At 46.5% G+C, this 15801-nt stretch overlaps 1 protein-coding gene across 1 annotated transcript; it reads right to left on the reverse strand.

The window, feature by feature from the left end:
• Positions 1-1502: 1502 nt before the first annotated feature.
• ARSI (arylsulfatase family member I) lies at positions 1503-7802 on the reverse strand. The gene is made up of 2 exons (XM_035105663.3): positions 6177-7802; positions 1503-3464 (listed from the first exon to the last, which is right to left on the reverse strand). The coding sequence occupies exons 1-2, from the start codon at positions 6518-6520 to the stop codon at positions 2066-2068; spliced, it is 1743 nt and encodes a 580-aa protein (XP_034961554.1). The 5' UTR covers positions 6521-7802; the 3' UTR covers positions 1503-2065.
• Between the last annotated feature and the right edge of the window lie 7999 nt (positions 7803-15801).

Consider the following 15801-nt stretch of genomic DNA (forward strand, 5'->3'; position numbering starts at 1 on the left):
GAAGAAATTTGCATTAAAATGCTGAAGAATTTTCATGAGGATTTAAAAAAAAAACACCCAACAACCCTGCAAACTGTATGAACTGAATTTAAGATTGGAAAGAAATGGACATATCATTCCAACCCTACCTGCAAGTAATACATGATGGTCATTTCCTATTTGCCTTCAACCTCTGCTTGTCTGCTTTCAAATATAGGGGAGTTTATTGTGCTATCACAGCTAACATGCTAACAAGTCCATATTTTTAAAGCAGGCTATACTAGTAGGCATCACTACATTTGTAGCAATACTGCAAGTTCATTGTGCACTGTAAAGAAGGTGCATTTTAAGCAGGGCATTTTTGTGACAGAGATGGTACAGAGTACCATCCCTTTTTTGTTTTCTTTTTTGCTGCCCATGGCACCCAATTTGTGCAGACACCCCAAGCACTTTCATCAATAGGCGTATAACGGCACCTCATTTTATTTTATTTTTACCAAAGGAAAAAAGCACTGACTTCAAGCAACTGCTCCCAAAGTTTAGCAGCAGCAGGCTTTGTTTAACGATTTTTGAACTAATTATATTTCTACATCTTGCTCATGTTAAGTTTTTTAAGATGAGTGGTTTATGTAAGCAGTTTTTGCCAACGCTCTTAAGCCCTTGAACTGAAGGATGCGGGAAGAGGAAGAAAATCCTGCGGCAGGCCCAAGAGAAAGAAAACCCGGGCAGTTAAAGGAGCTCCGTCAGAGCTGTGGCTTCCTCTCAATCTCTTGTACTTGGTGGCTAAATAAAGAGATGTGGAAACATCTCTCTCTCCATAAACGATGAGATAGTTGGATCAGTATGTAAATATTGCTCAGTCATTTTACATTTTTTTCTGCGCACTGTATGCCTGCAGGGCTCACTCACCCTTTACTGATGTCCCTGCCTACGAGATGTTAGGCATTATGTATATTTCGGGTAAAATGTTCACACAGTTTGCGCTCTGCTTTCTCTCTGATAAAAATAACTGCCCTAGGTCTTCTGTGTCACCGCCCACATGCACTGAAGTGATCGGGGGCGGGGGCTGCAGCCTTGAGGGAGGGGAGAACCTGCAGACGCCTTCCCAGAACAAAAGCATTACATAAGTTAAAATTATTTATGATATTTCATGATGCATACACAGAGCAGCTGCAGACATTTTCAAACACCTTTCAGTGATTTTGAGTACAATTAGTTTGGTCCTTGGGTAGTGGATAAGACCTGGCTCAGCGTGACTGCTGCTGGATAGCGGTACTGTATCTAACTATGATACACACACGTTCATTAATCATGATGACACTTGACAACTATGGGTTTGGAACATTCTGAAATAAGGAAGGGAAGGGAAGGGAAGGGAAGGGAAGGGAAGGGACAGTCTCCAGAACCTGCTGAGGCTAAGCAGGCTCTCAAAGATTAGAGATTACAAGTCTTGGAGGGTTTCCCAGTAAAAATATGAATTGTTGTGGAGAGTATCTAGAGTGGAAGAAAAAAAGGAGGTGAGGTGGGTTAGGTCAAACTTTATTAAAGGCCCTTCCAGACCAGGATTTCTTTCTGCAACATGTCATTGATGCAATAATAGTACATCAGTGGTGGGTTTATACTGGACTGTTCACGCAACATTCCACTTTATTAGTGCTTCCTCAATGTTAGTGCATTATTGCCACCTAGAGGGACACTCTTGCACTATAGCGCACGAAAACCAAGACCCACACAAACAAAGAAAACAGAAGATTTGTGGATAAAAAGTTGCAGGATTTCAGCAGGGAGTTACGGGACGTGCGCTAATTGGAAACAAAGCAGTCCGTCTGCCCCAAAACTGTTGAAGGTGCAAACCGTATTGAAAGCAGGATTGCATATAACTCCCCAGATATTTGTGAGTACAAACCATAATGAATGCACAATAAAAAGGCCACCTGGAGGGGCCCTACTTCCAGTGGAAAAGAAGTGGACTAGCATCCCAACCCATTTCACGCACTAGGTAGGGTGGTGGTGGATTAAACTGCCCCATGGATTCTATTTGGAACTGCACCCCTTTGAGGCTGCGTCTGGCACCACCCCATCTCCCTCAGATGCGGTTGGACATCAGCCTAGTGTTCAGCTTCCGGAAGAAGGAGCGCAGCTTGCAGATCTTGCACTTCTTCTTCCGGTTTTTATTTTTCAGTTTTTTGTGTCCTCCCTCCCACACATCCTCCTCTTCTGTCGCCCAAGGACCCCAGGCACCACCGTTGAAGTCCGGGTGGGCGCGAGGGTTTTCTGCCGGGTATCTGACCGGAATGGCCGTCTGGTTGTAGCGGACGAGTCTGATGAGGAGAGCCCTCACCACGTCGGGCCGCTGGTCCGACAGATCGTAGCGCTCGTACGGGTCAGCAGTGATGTTGAAGAGCCAGACGGATTTGCGTAGGCCATCCGTCAGGCGCTCCAGGTTCCACCAGCTCCCTGGGAAGTTGGTCAGAGTCTGTGGCGGGATCCAGTCACTGTAACCGGGGTCTCCGGTAAGAAGCTTCCAGTCTCCTACCCGCACGGAGGCCTGCACTGCCGTATTCCATATGCCAAAGCCTCTCTCCAAAGAGCCATATTTAGCATGGTTATAAAGAGGATCAATGTTATGCAGGATTTCCATGCGGGGAGACTCTTTGCCCTCGCTGATCGCTGGCCACACGTTATAGCCGTCTAAACTGTCTGCCTCGGACAAGTTGCCCCCGGCCAAGGTCACCAAAGTTGGGTACCAGTCCGTGATGTGAATCAGGGCCCTGCTGGTTCTCCGCTTGCGTTTAATCAGCGGGCTGTGCACGAAGCCAATTCCACGAACTCCTCCTTCCCAGTAAGTCCCTTTGCGGCCTCGCAGAGGCCAGTTGCTTCCCCCGGAAAAGGTCTGCCCGCCATTGTCGGTGGAGAACACAACCACACTGTTTTCATAGTAGCCGTACTTCTTGAGCGCCCAGGTGATGTTCTTCACTGCTTCGTCCATGCACGTGACCATGGCAGCGTATTTTCGCCGTGCAACGTTGCCCATGGAGCGGTAGCGGTAGATATACTCCTTCGGGGACTGCAGCGGTGTGTGCACAGCTTGGAAGGCTACGTAGATAAAGATGGGCTCCTTGGGGTTGTGGGCGGCCAGGATTTTGTTGACTCGCTGGGCATAGAGGAAAGTGGAATATTTGCCACTTTGTTCCCAGGCCACGTTCTCGCCATCGTGAAGGTCGTAGCCGCAAACGCCTGGCCCGTCGCAGTTGTCATAGGTGTAGTAATCCACATTCCCGGTCAGCGAGCCAAGGAAAGTGTCAAAGCCCCGGCGAGTGGGCAGGCACTCTTTCCTGTAGAAGCCCAAGTGCCACTTGCCCACCATGTGTGTGGAATAGCCAGCTTCCTGCAGCTTCTGGGGAAGAGTGACCTGGTTCAAGGGCAAGCAGTTGGGTTGCCGGGGACGGATGATGGAGTGCTGAAGGCCGGTGTGGATTTGGTACCTAGGAGGAGAGGAAAGGGCATCAGAAAGGGAAATTGTTAAAGACTACAGTTCAGTCCTTCGCTCATTCTGCATTTGCAAAGTGCCCGAGGGAAAAACCTGCCCTTGCAGGGCATTAGGTGCACTTGAGAATGTTTATTAAAGGTCCCATGGCTGCATATTCAGGATTCTCAAATTGGAGGCACACCTAATGTACAGGTGAAACTCAGAAAATTAGAATATCATCAAACAGTGCATTTATTTCAGTAATGCAACTTATTTTATTTTATTTTATTTATTTTACAAATGCTTTCTTTTGGAAATTCCACAGTAATAAAACAAATAGTTACAATAATACAAAAATAAACATCGCTATTACATTTCATTAATTACATTCCATTTAAAATTGACCCGCCTAACAACAAATAATTACAATTACAACAAATAAAGGCTTGACATATCTTGCTTTGCATGTCATGCATCCATCTCATATATTGGTTTCACCTTTTAAGTTGCATTACTGAAATAAATGCACTTTTCAACAATATTCTAATTTTCCGAGTTTCACCTGTATATATATTGGGGCAGATTAAACTAAGTAGTCCCACCAGTGGAAGCCTGCACAAGGACTTTTGCTCAGGCCATGGGGCCAAGATTCCCTTGGGGTGGACACAGAACCTCAGTTAGTTAAGTCTTTTTTATTGAATTACTTGATTTATTTGAGGGGGCAGCTGCTTGGCTATGCACATGGAGCAGGATCTGCTACACTTGTCTTTTATTTGAGTTTTGATTTTAGTTTTTTATTGACTGTGTTTATTGTCATTGGATTTTTTTCTGTTGTGTTTTTTTCCTATTGTGTTTTTAAGTCACTTTGAATCATTTTCATGAACAAAGCGACTAACAAATAATGATGATGATGGTAATATTCTCTCTCTAGATGCTCTGTTCTAGTTGGCCAAGGGAGTTTTTGTTCAGCAAACTATCTCAGTTTGTACAATATACTTTGTCATAATGCTATATTTCTTCTTCCCTACAAAATAGATGCCACTGAAAAGGACGCTGAAGGAAAAATGTCATTCACATACCCATTAATACTGTTGGGGTTTTGATGTCAGGATCCACCCTTCCCTTTCTGTGCCACCTATGGACATCTAAACCTACAATGCAGACTGTGAGGCTCTTACTAATGGCACGGACCGAGTCAACCAGTCAGTAAATTATTATGCCCATTAATTGAACACTAATTCTATCCTCATGTTACACGGTACTGTACAGAAAAGAGCCTGCATCCCCCCTCTCCTGAACCAAAATTTACAACAGTCCCTGCATTTATCTGTGGATTTCAATGGACTGTATATCCATGTAGAGAAGCTCAGGATTGCAACCCCAGGGGCACATTCCTGATAGAAACTTTTTAAAAAATTAGTTTTCTTTAGGGTTCTACACAGCTTTCTCCTTCTTGTGTCTTGGCAGGCAAGCGATCTTTTTTTCACTTGACACCTACAGTACTTTTCAGCCCCATCTTTTCTTATAACAGAAGCCAGATCATGCCTCAAAGTACTTCATAAAAGTGAAAGAGGGGAAATAAATCACTCTTACTGCTAAGGGAAATGGAAACATATAAATCGTTTGGGACATACTGTAATTAAAAGGAGAGGGGTAGGGCATGGTCTTCAAACGCCACATATTTCTCCATCCAAACAGAGCTACTGTTTGGAAGGGCTGACTGAAGATATTTTGCTATCTAAGACTCCACTACAGACACGCACATATGCCAAGGAGCATAAAAGATGCAAGGCTGGTCCAGTTATTTTGACACTACAGGCAGAGAATCCTGCAAATGCCTCTCTTCCTCCCTGGCAGTAAAAAAATACAACAATAAAACAAACAAACAAACAAACAAACAAATAACAATTTGCTGCAGCCCCTCTGTGATAACACAAAACAGCTATCTCAGAAGCAGCTGCCTTACTCTGTCTAGAGGTAAGGTTGGTGCTTTCTCCTGTTACATACAAACATCCTTCTATGGTACTCCTAATGGAAGGAAAGCTTTTCAAACTACATGTATCATTCATCCTAACTGTAACTCTTAGGTCAGCGTGATCCCCATACTGCGAATGAGCTGTGATGACTTGTTTAAAGCCATCCAATGAAATTGTGCCTTCACTGAACGGTTGGGGTGAGAGTATCCCCTCCCAGGGATCGTCACCCTGTCTACACACCAACCACGCTGCATTTCACTATTTTGGTAAAGTGATCTATTTTACCCAGCTAGGGTTATTGTTTGTGCCCCCACTCAAAAAAAAAAATGTCCAAGTATCTTTAGCATCCAGGAAACAAAAGCAAAACTTTAATTGCCTGAAATCTGTTTTTTGTTATTTTAAATCTAGTTGCTAACGTAGATCTTGCCCCCAGAATAATACCAGTTGTTGTTTTACGTGGTGCTGATAATGCCAAGGTTGCAGCTTCCATCCCTGTATGGGACAGTTGCATATTCCTGTATTGCAGGGGGCTGGACTTGATGATTCTGGGGTCCCTTCCAACTCCTGGGCATCTTCACCTTACCTTTTGGATTCCGTGTCCTAACACTTGCCAGGTGTTTCATGTGAAATTATTGGACGGGTGGGGGGGGGGTACACGCCACACCATCCTGATAAGAAGCTTTGTGTGCGTGTTGGGAGGGGGTGGTCTGGCTGCTTGTCCCGTCCCCGTCCCCCTGCCCCAGAGCCCTTACCTGCCCGTGATGAGCTGGCTCCTGGAAGGGGTGCAGATGGGTTGGATGTAATAGTTCTCCAGTTTCACCCCTTCGGCCGCCAGCCTGTCCAGCGTCGGGGTCTGGATATCGGAGCCGTGGTAGCCCACGTCATGGAAGCCCTGGTCGTCCGTAAGGATGAAGATGAGGTGAGGCGGCCTGGCCACAGCGGCAGAAGCAGCAGCAGCACCAGCCGCCGGGAGAGGCTTCCCCATCGGGTCCCCGGGCACTTCGCCCACCAAGCCGGGCTTCATCCAGTCCCAGGAGAGGTAGCCGAAACTCAGCAGGCTGACGAGGGAGAAGCCGGTGAGGGCGTACACAGCCATGCTGGACCGAGCCGGCAGGCATTTAAAAGCGGGAAGAAGCGCTTTCTATTGCAGCCCCAGCATCTTCTGCAGCAGGAGACCTCCTTTCTCCGCCCCCCAAAAAAACTATTTTGCTTCGTGAAGCAACTTTTATGATTTGATTCACAATTTCCCAACCGATCTAGGGGAAGCCACAAAACGGATCCTCCTGATCGTATCAATTGTTAGTATCAGCCAAGGTACGAGAGAGCGACGCCCTCAAAGACTTCGGGGTTTGAAATCCCCAAAGTTGGGGCTTTGCCGTTATTTATTCTCTCTTTCCCCCGCCCCCGACCCTGTTTGCGGGCTGAGCGTCCCGGAGCCCTTTTGGAGAGACAGGATCTTTCCACGTGCGACTCCTGCCGAAGGTGTCGCGGGAATTCAGCCCCCCATCGCCGCTGCGCCCCCTCCTGGCCTGCGGAGCGGGGGCTTCCTTGCCCTCTCCGCGCTTTGCCCTGGTGGAGATTCCTGGCGAGGGCAGAATCGCATTATTAGCCCCCCCCCCTTGAGATGAATAATAATAATAATAATCTTAAAACTCCCCCGCCTGGAAAATTCACGCAGATCTTTGTCAACGTCCTCCTCTTCCACGCCCTCCTCCCTCCACTGTCCAACCAACCCGGGGGAAACCCAAAATGTTGAGAGCGCAGCCAGGCAGGAAAGCCCGTCCTGAGCAAACTCTGAAGAATGCAAGAAGTTGTAAAACATCTGCCCAGGATATTGGCCGGTTTATGGGGAGCCTCAAGCGCCGGCTCCTCCCAGGGCTCTCATTGATTCGAAGGAGTCATCCGGGAGGATCTTCCCGGGTCCTAAGAACGGTTCCTTTTCCAGGCAGTCTCAGCTGCGTCTCTCAGCAGAGTCTGCAAGCGGTAAGCTGAGCAAACGGCATTTTCGCGACGTCTCACAGCGGGCTCCGTCTGCGCCCGTTTTTCCTCCCCACCCGCCAATGTAAGCGCACGATTCCACGCTGTAAATGTAACCGCGTGGCACAGTCGGGATCTCCTGGTTGTGGAGGAGCAGTAATACACGCGGAGCCCCCTTCTCACGTAGTCCATCGTGGGGGCCTATGCAGGCCCATGACTCGCTTCGTGCATGTTTGTTGAACATATGCAGTGTGTGTGTCTGAACGCCACTCACAGGGCACCCTCCCCCTAGTCTTCTCTCGCCCCTTTCGCCTTAGGAAGCTGGACAGCTGTCTTTTTAGGTATCGCTAGGTCACCCAGTGGGACGCGGGTGGTGCTGTGGGTTAAACCACAGAGTCTATGGCTTCCCGATCAGAAGGTCGGCGGTTCGAATCCCCGCAACGGGCTGAGCTCCCATTGTTCGGTCCCAGCTCCTGCCAACCTAGCAGTTCAAAAGCACCTCAGAGTGCAAGTAGATAAATAGGTACCGCTCCAGTGGGAAGGTAAACAGAAGCGGCTTAGTTGTGCTGGCCACATGACCCAGAAGCTGTATGCCGGCTCCCTCGGCCAATAAAGTGAGATGAGCGGTCCAACCCCAGAGTCGTCCGCGACTGGACCTAATGGTCAGGGGTCCCTTTACTTTTACGTCACCCAGTTACCATTGTGAGAGTGGGAAAATATGGCCGCATGCACTATCCAAACTCCCATTGGCCAGGATAGTCTGAAGCAGGGAGCTTGCCCTACAGCATGATTTCGAACCTTGCTCTTGCACTGTTCCAAATCAGCAGGGCCAGTCCAAGCCAGGTGAGGCAACCGCCTCAGGCGGCAGGATCCCCAGGGGCACCAGATCCTGACCCCCCCCCCCCGCCGCCTTGGTCCTGATGTAGATAATCACTCACCCATTGTTCCCTGGCGAGGAGGGAAGAGTGCCATTTTGGGGGCTTGCTTCAGGTGCCAAAATGTCTTGGGTAGGGTGGGAGGCTGTGCATGGGCAGCAGCAGCAGTCCTCATAGGGCAGCTAGGAAGTGGGGTGTGCGCCCCATGGGATCGTCTCCATCCAAAAGGGGCTGTAGCTGGTGAACCAGCCATAACTGGAAATACACACCCCTAGTAGCCACCTGGGCCTCATGTTGTGGCAATGCTGGATCCAGGAATATCCTCAAGCTCATCCGTTATCGGTGAGCAATTCCCTCCAAAACTCCTGACGACAACTCCTTCATATAGATTGCTTTTTTAAAAAAGGCTGCAATTGTCTTGCACTATAAATGCTGTTTTGCCACTATCTTAATTGTATTCTAAATACAAATGAAATAGCATGGGGGAAAAGATGGAACTCTGTGGGACACCACAGGAAAAGACCCATGGTCCATGGTGATGAACAGTGCCCCAACAATTTGAGCTGCTCCAGAAAGATATCATGGTTAATGGAAGCCACTGAGAGGTCCAGAAGAACAAGCAGGGTAGTTCTCCCAGTAAACCTAAGTGCTCTATAGCAGGACTCATCCATTATGAGACATCCCGCTGATGGTGCCAAACTAGAGCTAATGTGAATGTCACACCAGGGGAAATCCCTTAAAAAAAAAAAAACCTTGAAAACCCAGGCTTGCTCCATCGGGCAGCCAGATTGCTTTTCAGTGTGTGATGAAGTGAGTAACCTTTTTTACTAACCTCACTGCAGGGCAGATTGGAAATCACAACAAAATAATTGAGCAACCCATGTAGCTCTGCAGCTGGCCAGGACTGACTTTGGCTTATGGCAAATTGCTCTCAGCAAGCCAGCAAAGGGCTCTCTATTATTGTGGAGCACCTGAATGGTCTATAAACACATGCATACAATGATACTTTATATCTGAAAAGAGATGGTGTCAGTCAGGACTCAAGCCTTCTTGGAAATCATACCTTTTGCCTTTAAAGCCATTCTTCAAAGCCTTCTAGATGTGGAAGCACCTTCTTTTTCCTTTTTCTGAAGGCTCTGCACTCTGCACATGTTCCAATGCACTCTGCTTGAATTCTGGTGTTGGAAACAGGTTGGGTGGTCCAGTCTTGCTGAGCCGTGACTAAAATTGAATGCTGTTAGTGAAATAACTGCCACCAGAAGATGAAGAGATGATCTATTTCCTAGAGGGTATTCATTCATCCCTCTAAAATTTTGAAGTGCTAAAGTCCCCATTGAGAGCCATAACCTCAATACATTTCTGCTCCCGACCCAGTTTGTCCTGGATTGCTTTCTGGGGGGGGGGGAAGTCAGATGCCAAAACAAGGTTTCAATACTCTTAAAGCTATGTGACAGATAAATAACTCCCCCCTCCTTCTGCATCTGGGTCCAGGGCTGTTTCACAGCTTGGTTTCTATCAGGTACCAGCAAATTCACTTTGTGCAATCAATTTGATGTTCTTCTGCAACAAACCCCCTTTCAATAAATAAATGAAACTAGCCATCTGCAATAGGGAAAGTGATGAGAAAACACACTGGAGAGTATTGAATGTTGTTGTTTAGTCGTTTAGTCGTGTCCGACTCTTCGTGACCCCATGGACCAGAGCACGCCAGGCACTCCTGTCTTCCACTGCCTCCCGTAGTTTGGTCAAACTCATGTTCGTAGCTTCGAGAACACTGTCCAACCATCTTGTCCTCTGTCGTCCCCTTCTCCTAGTGCCCTCAATCTTTCCCAACATCAGGGTCTTTTCCAAGGATTCTTCTCTTCTCATGAGGTGGCCAAAGTATTGGAGCCTCAGCTTCACGATCTGTCCTTCCAGGGAGCACTCAGGGCTGATTTCCTTAAGAATGGATAGGTTTGATCTTCTAGCAGTCCATGGGACTCTCAAGAGTCTCCTCCAGCACCATAATTCAAAAGCATCAATTCTTCGGCGATCAGCCTTCTTTATGGTCCAGCTCTCACTTCCATACATCACTACTGGGAAAACCATAGCTTTAACTATACGGACCTTTGTCGGCAAGGTGATGTCTCTGCTTTTTAAGATGCTGTCTAGGTTTGTCATTGCTTTTCTCCCAAGAAGCAGGCGTCTTTTAATTTCGTGATTGAATACCCATTACTTAATGCAACGTTGTATGACCTCTCCACAAACAAATCCAAACGAATAGTTAATAAACAATGGGTACTGTCTGACCTGCCCTCAAACTTTGTGCAATCAAATCAGGATTTGATACCCAATGAACATGCCATCTGTCATCTCCCCATGGATACTAGCTGGCAAGTGCTCATCCTTACCATGGCAATTGTTTCTTCAGTCTAGGGCTAGGCCATTTCTTATGGGTGCAAACTAATCTCATTCAATTCATATCAAAGTGTACAGAAGCATGTAAGACAAGGACCCCAGAAGGGTGAGGGCAATGGGGGGATAGAGTGCCCTCTAAGATTGGCTAGGGGGCTAAGACAACTCTCCAGGAAATACCAGCTTTTTTTAACAAGACGGCTTTTTAGTCACACACTGCAACTCCTTTCTCCACTCCGATTGACTGAGGAAGCAGCTGGAGGAGTTTACCCAGCCCAGCTCTCTGTTTTAATCCCCACTTCCTGAGTTGTGGAAAGCAAGCTACTGGAATCTGTTGCAGGCTGAGCCTTGTCTTGCCACTCCATCATTGAACAAGACAATGAACTCTTCCTCATTGAAATAACAGTTTTTTAAAGTAGAAAAAATAGTGAAGGAGGGAAAGGTCCAAGGGTGCTACTTGCTTGTGAGAAGTTTGCAAAGGTTCAGCCTACTGACCGAGCAACACTTGTGTAAAGGGCAAAGCGGTGGCAGAGTTCTGAGTGTGTGACATGGACAGCAAAAACCAAAAGCAGTTAACATTAAACACCTTTCTTGTTTTAGAAGTGTAGGCTTCCAAAGCCATGCATTTTCCCTAACACCAGTCTTTGACATAATTATTACAAATGCATTTTTGACCTCTAATTCAAGTTTTCCAGACAATCATATTTTATTTGCGCAATAGTGCAAAGAGTAAAGTTTTCACTTCGTATCGAAACGGCATTAAACAAGATCGTCAATGTCCTTGCATGGCCCTTTCCACTCCTGACCTTCACACTTTCAGGGCTCCTCCACACTTCTTGTCCCGCTGCTTTTCTCTGGGGAAAACCGCTCTTTAGTGCTCTATCAGCGCAAACAGCAATTCAGGTTTTCTCCAGATTGATGTTTGCTCCAGTTTAACACCAAAGAGTGAGTTTTCCCTGGGAAATGAGAGGGACAAGGCACAGGGCAAGCAAAAAAACTACATGGATTCATTCCTTTCTAGGTACAGGACACAAGCAGTGGATAAGCTCTCAGTGAAGGCCGGAAGGGAGATTCTAAACACATTCAGCTTAGCATGCTTAGAAGCCTCCCCATGATCAGGAACCCGGATAACACAAGGTTTCTGAGCATGAGGCTTCTGAGTGTGTCCAGCTGAATGCCCTGAGATTCTCCCTTAAGAATCTTTGTGCTCAATGTGCCATATGCACCCGCTACACAGTTTCTGCTCTCACACCTTCAGGGCTCCAGTCTAGAACTGGGACACCCAGATTCAGCCTCTCACTTGCTGAATGTCCCTGGCCATGTTCCTTGACTTCTCTGTGTCTCATTTACCTGGAGCTTCATGAGCACTTTCCAGAAAGTTAAGTCCTATTGAACCCAGTGGGAAGAACTCCAATAAAACATGCAAATCCATCAAGGGACCTACACGAGCCTTTTGTAAGAAATCGCTAATGTGTGTAAAAACATACTGAGGTGGTGGCATACCTTCTGTCATTTCAACCACATTAAAGCCACATTTTTAAAATGGAATAAACTCTAGTCCCTGCAATGCATTTCCATAAATGCCTCGAAAATCTGGACTTTCTCCTTTCAATGTTTTCCTTTTCCTTTTTTGGAAATATAATATGCAATGCTGTATCTTTTCTGTTTATTATAAAGCCCGGGAGTTCTTTAAATTGTCTCATTTGTATATCCTTAGGTCATGTAAAGAATTTCCCTTCAGACTGGATTTAATATGACTTGTCTCTGCTAGTTCCAGTTCATCAGTATTTTGCTATTTGGCTCAGTTCCAGTTCATTCACTATGAGCCACTTTTTATACATTTCAGACAGATTAACATCAAACTGACGATCACCATGTCACTCCAGTATCAAAACCTTTATTGGCATCACTTACAAACATCCAAAGTAAATAGGCCAGTACGATCTCATCGCCATATCATCAGTACAGTCACTTGCCAAAGGGAAGAGGGGCCAGCAATCTATTTCACCTCTGTGGGTCTCCAACAAGGGCAGGGTCCTGTAATGTCCTTCAGCGGCAAAAGATCAAATAGAGGAATTTAGCTACTGTCTTGGTGAGCTCCTGATCTCTCCCGAGAACAATTCAAAGTTTCCGAGCACAATTCAAAGTGTTGGTGCTGACCTTTAAAGCCCTAAATGGCCTTGGTCCAGTATACCTGAAGGAGCGTCTCCATCCCCATCGTTCTGCCCGGACACTGAAGTCCAGCACCGAGGGCCTTCTGGCGGTTCCCTCGCTGCAAGAAGCCAAGTTACAGGGAACCAGGCAGAGGGCCTTTTCAGTAGTGGCACCCGCCCTGTGGAACACCCTCCCACCAGATGTCAAAGAGAAAAACATCTACCAGACTTTTAGAAAACATCTGAAGGCGGCCTTGTTTAGGGAAGCTTTTTAATGTTTAATAGACCATTGTATTTTAATATTTTGTTGGAAGTCACCCAGAGTGGCTGGGGAAACCCAGCCAGATGGGTGGGGCATAAATAAAAAATTGTTGTTGTTGTTGTTGTTGTTGTTATCCCCTGTAATAGGAAGCATATAACCTCTGTCCCTGGTTTCCATATTGGGATACATAGTTGGTCTAGGAATTGTTGGCGGAGATCATATGCATTTTACATTTGAGGACCATGTCAGCTAGAGTTTCCACCAGGTGGGCAGATCCTATCTCCTTCTGCCATCCCCACGAACCTACCCCAGTGGAGGTTAGAGGGATTAGAATTGAACCTAGCCAGCGAGGTTCAGAGGGATTAGACTTGAACCTAGCCAGCGAGAAAGCCCTTCCTTCTTGCGGGTTAAACAAAAATTGTAGATAATTGGGGTTAAATTCCTGCGCCCAAGAGAGTTGAAAATAAAAAGGGGAACATGTTTTTTCCGCAGCTGAAATTAGTTCCTGGTGCTCTATGTCCCATAACCTAGTTTTTAACATACCGGTATTCCTTCTAAACTGGCTTGCATAGCAGGAACATGATTTTAGCTAATTTCAGGTACACAACTGCATCTCTAAGATCTTTTCCCCCACCCCAAGGCAAAAGGGGAGAGACTTAGATCAAGAACGCAAATGGAACAGGCTCAAAAGTTGGCCTGTCAATCAGGAGCCCCCTGAGTCAGGGACACACAAGCCCCCTGAGCCAGATTTCCCTGAGGAACCTGCCACCCCCTTTACCATGGGAGTCTCGCACTCCTCAGTGCCTGTTCAACCATGCAGGTAATGCACCAGGAATTGCCTGAGAGGAGATGGAGGGGTGGACTGCAGGCCAGAGGCCTGCTCTTTTAAAGCTCTCTGGAAAGGAGGCAGAGCCTAGGAGAGGTAGAAAGGGCCAAAGAGGAGGAAAAAACCCCAAAGCTGAGTTCCAGACTTGTACCGCTTCCAGACAACCTCCTTATAATGAGCATTCATCCTGGTTTGTTAGTGGAGAGATTAGATAAGGTTTCTGAGCTTCTGATCATTGAACCACTTATTCTGAGTTGGTTGCTGCTTTTACTGTAATTAGGGTTTCACTTCCAGTTCATGTTTAAGTCAACCAAGAGGTTTTTAGCCCAAGTTCACTTCCAGATCACTGGGGGGGAAAGTATTTGTACTGCTGTGATTTAGAATCAGGATGATGCCAATTCCCTTGCTGCTACGGAGGCACATTTCCCCCAATGGAATCATAGAATTGTAGAGTTGGAAAAAGAAATTCTTAGCATGTATGTTGTTGGCATTTAAATCCTTTGATGTAGGCTGATGGTGTCGTGACTTCAGAGACTTGGTTGAATCCCAAAGAAATGTATCCCAAACAATATTATTATACATTTCATTTTTTGAATTTAATTACAAGTGGCTTCCCATTGAAATGTGTTATCTGAAGAAGTGACAGCAGTAACATCACCAAATGCATTACAGTACAATGTAAGATTTTATTTTCAAGGCTTATTACCATTTTGAGGTAACTGAGAAAGCGAGAGGGTAGGTTTGGAGATACGAGATCATAAGGAAGCTGGAAGAAGTTTAAAAATGTATCAAGGCAGGACTAGGCAAATCCACACCGTGATCAACTCCCGCCTGGAAACCAATGTCCCCACTGTGGAAGGATGTGTGGATCCAGAATTGGCCTCCACAGTCACTTACGGACCCATTGTTAAAATTGTGTTTATGGAAGACAATCTTACTCAGCTACGAGTGATCGCCAAAGAAGAAGAAGACTTCAGACAGCAAGTGGGGGCTCACAAAAATTGACTTTTCCTTCATCCACAGTTCTTCCCCCCATTGAAAAGTAGCATGTTGGGGAGAAGCTGGGCTAGACTCCTCCCTCATACCGGTATCTAATTGTATGAACTGCTGCAAGGCTTGGGGTTTGGACAGGGAAAGGACTGCTTAAAATCTGATGAATCCGCTGGGCAGGTCTGGCCTGGCCTTTGTTAGGCAGTGATAGGTAAATGTGTTGCCATGGGAACTGAATAATGATCCAATTATTTATTGGTACGGAACTATTTTCAATAGGAACGATCTTTTGAGAAAGGGGCAGGCACACACACATCAGCCCATTAAACATGATGTGATCTAGGCTTGTGAAACTGCAGCTCAAGTATGGGACCCCATGGTGTCAAGTGGGATGGGGCAAGTTTGGAAGGCTCTGTCAGAAGAGGAGGAGTTTGAGGCGTGGGTGGACGTAGCCACAACTCTGTCCAAGGGAGGGGGAGTCAGCCAAGCCAGTCCCTACACTGCTTCTGGAGTGTGATGGTCCCACTGTAGCTGAGGAGCTAAATGACCGCATCAGAAGCAGAGGGAGAGTCAGAGGGTTAGACTAGGATCCTGTCACCAAGGATGTACCGGCAACTGCACTGGCAGGAACAGATCCATTCTCCCATTTGCAAACACTGTCTTCTCTCCTTGAAGGAGAGCCATGAAGATGACTGGTCCTGTCCTGTTCCTTTAAAAGCAGATCAGGATGCAGCATGTCAAGTATTGGGACAACATCTTTGCTTTGCCTTGCCATGTATCCTAGCTTCTGCTGGTGTACCTTTTGAGCCTTAGAAATATAAAAAATAAAATAAATAAATTGTCCAGTAGCACCATAGAGACCAAGTAAGTTTTTTCTTGGTATGAGCTTTCATGTTGTTA

Source organism: Zootoca vivipara, chromosome 2 (genome assembly GCF_965207765.1).
Source record: "Zootoca vivipara chromosome 2, rZooViv2.hap1.1, whole genome shotgun sequence".
In the NCBI taxonomy this organism is placed as follows: Eukaryota; Metazoa; Chordata; class Lepidosauria; order Squamata; family Lacertidae; genus Zootoca; species Zootoca vivipara.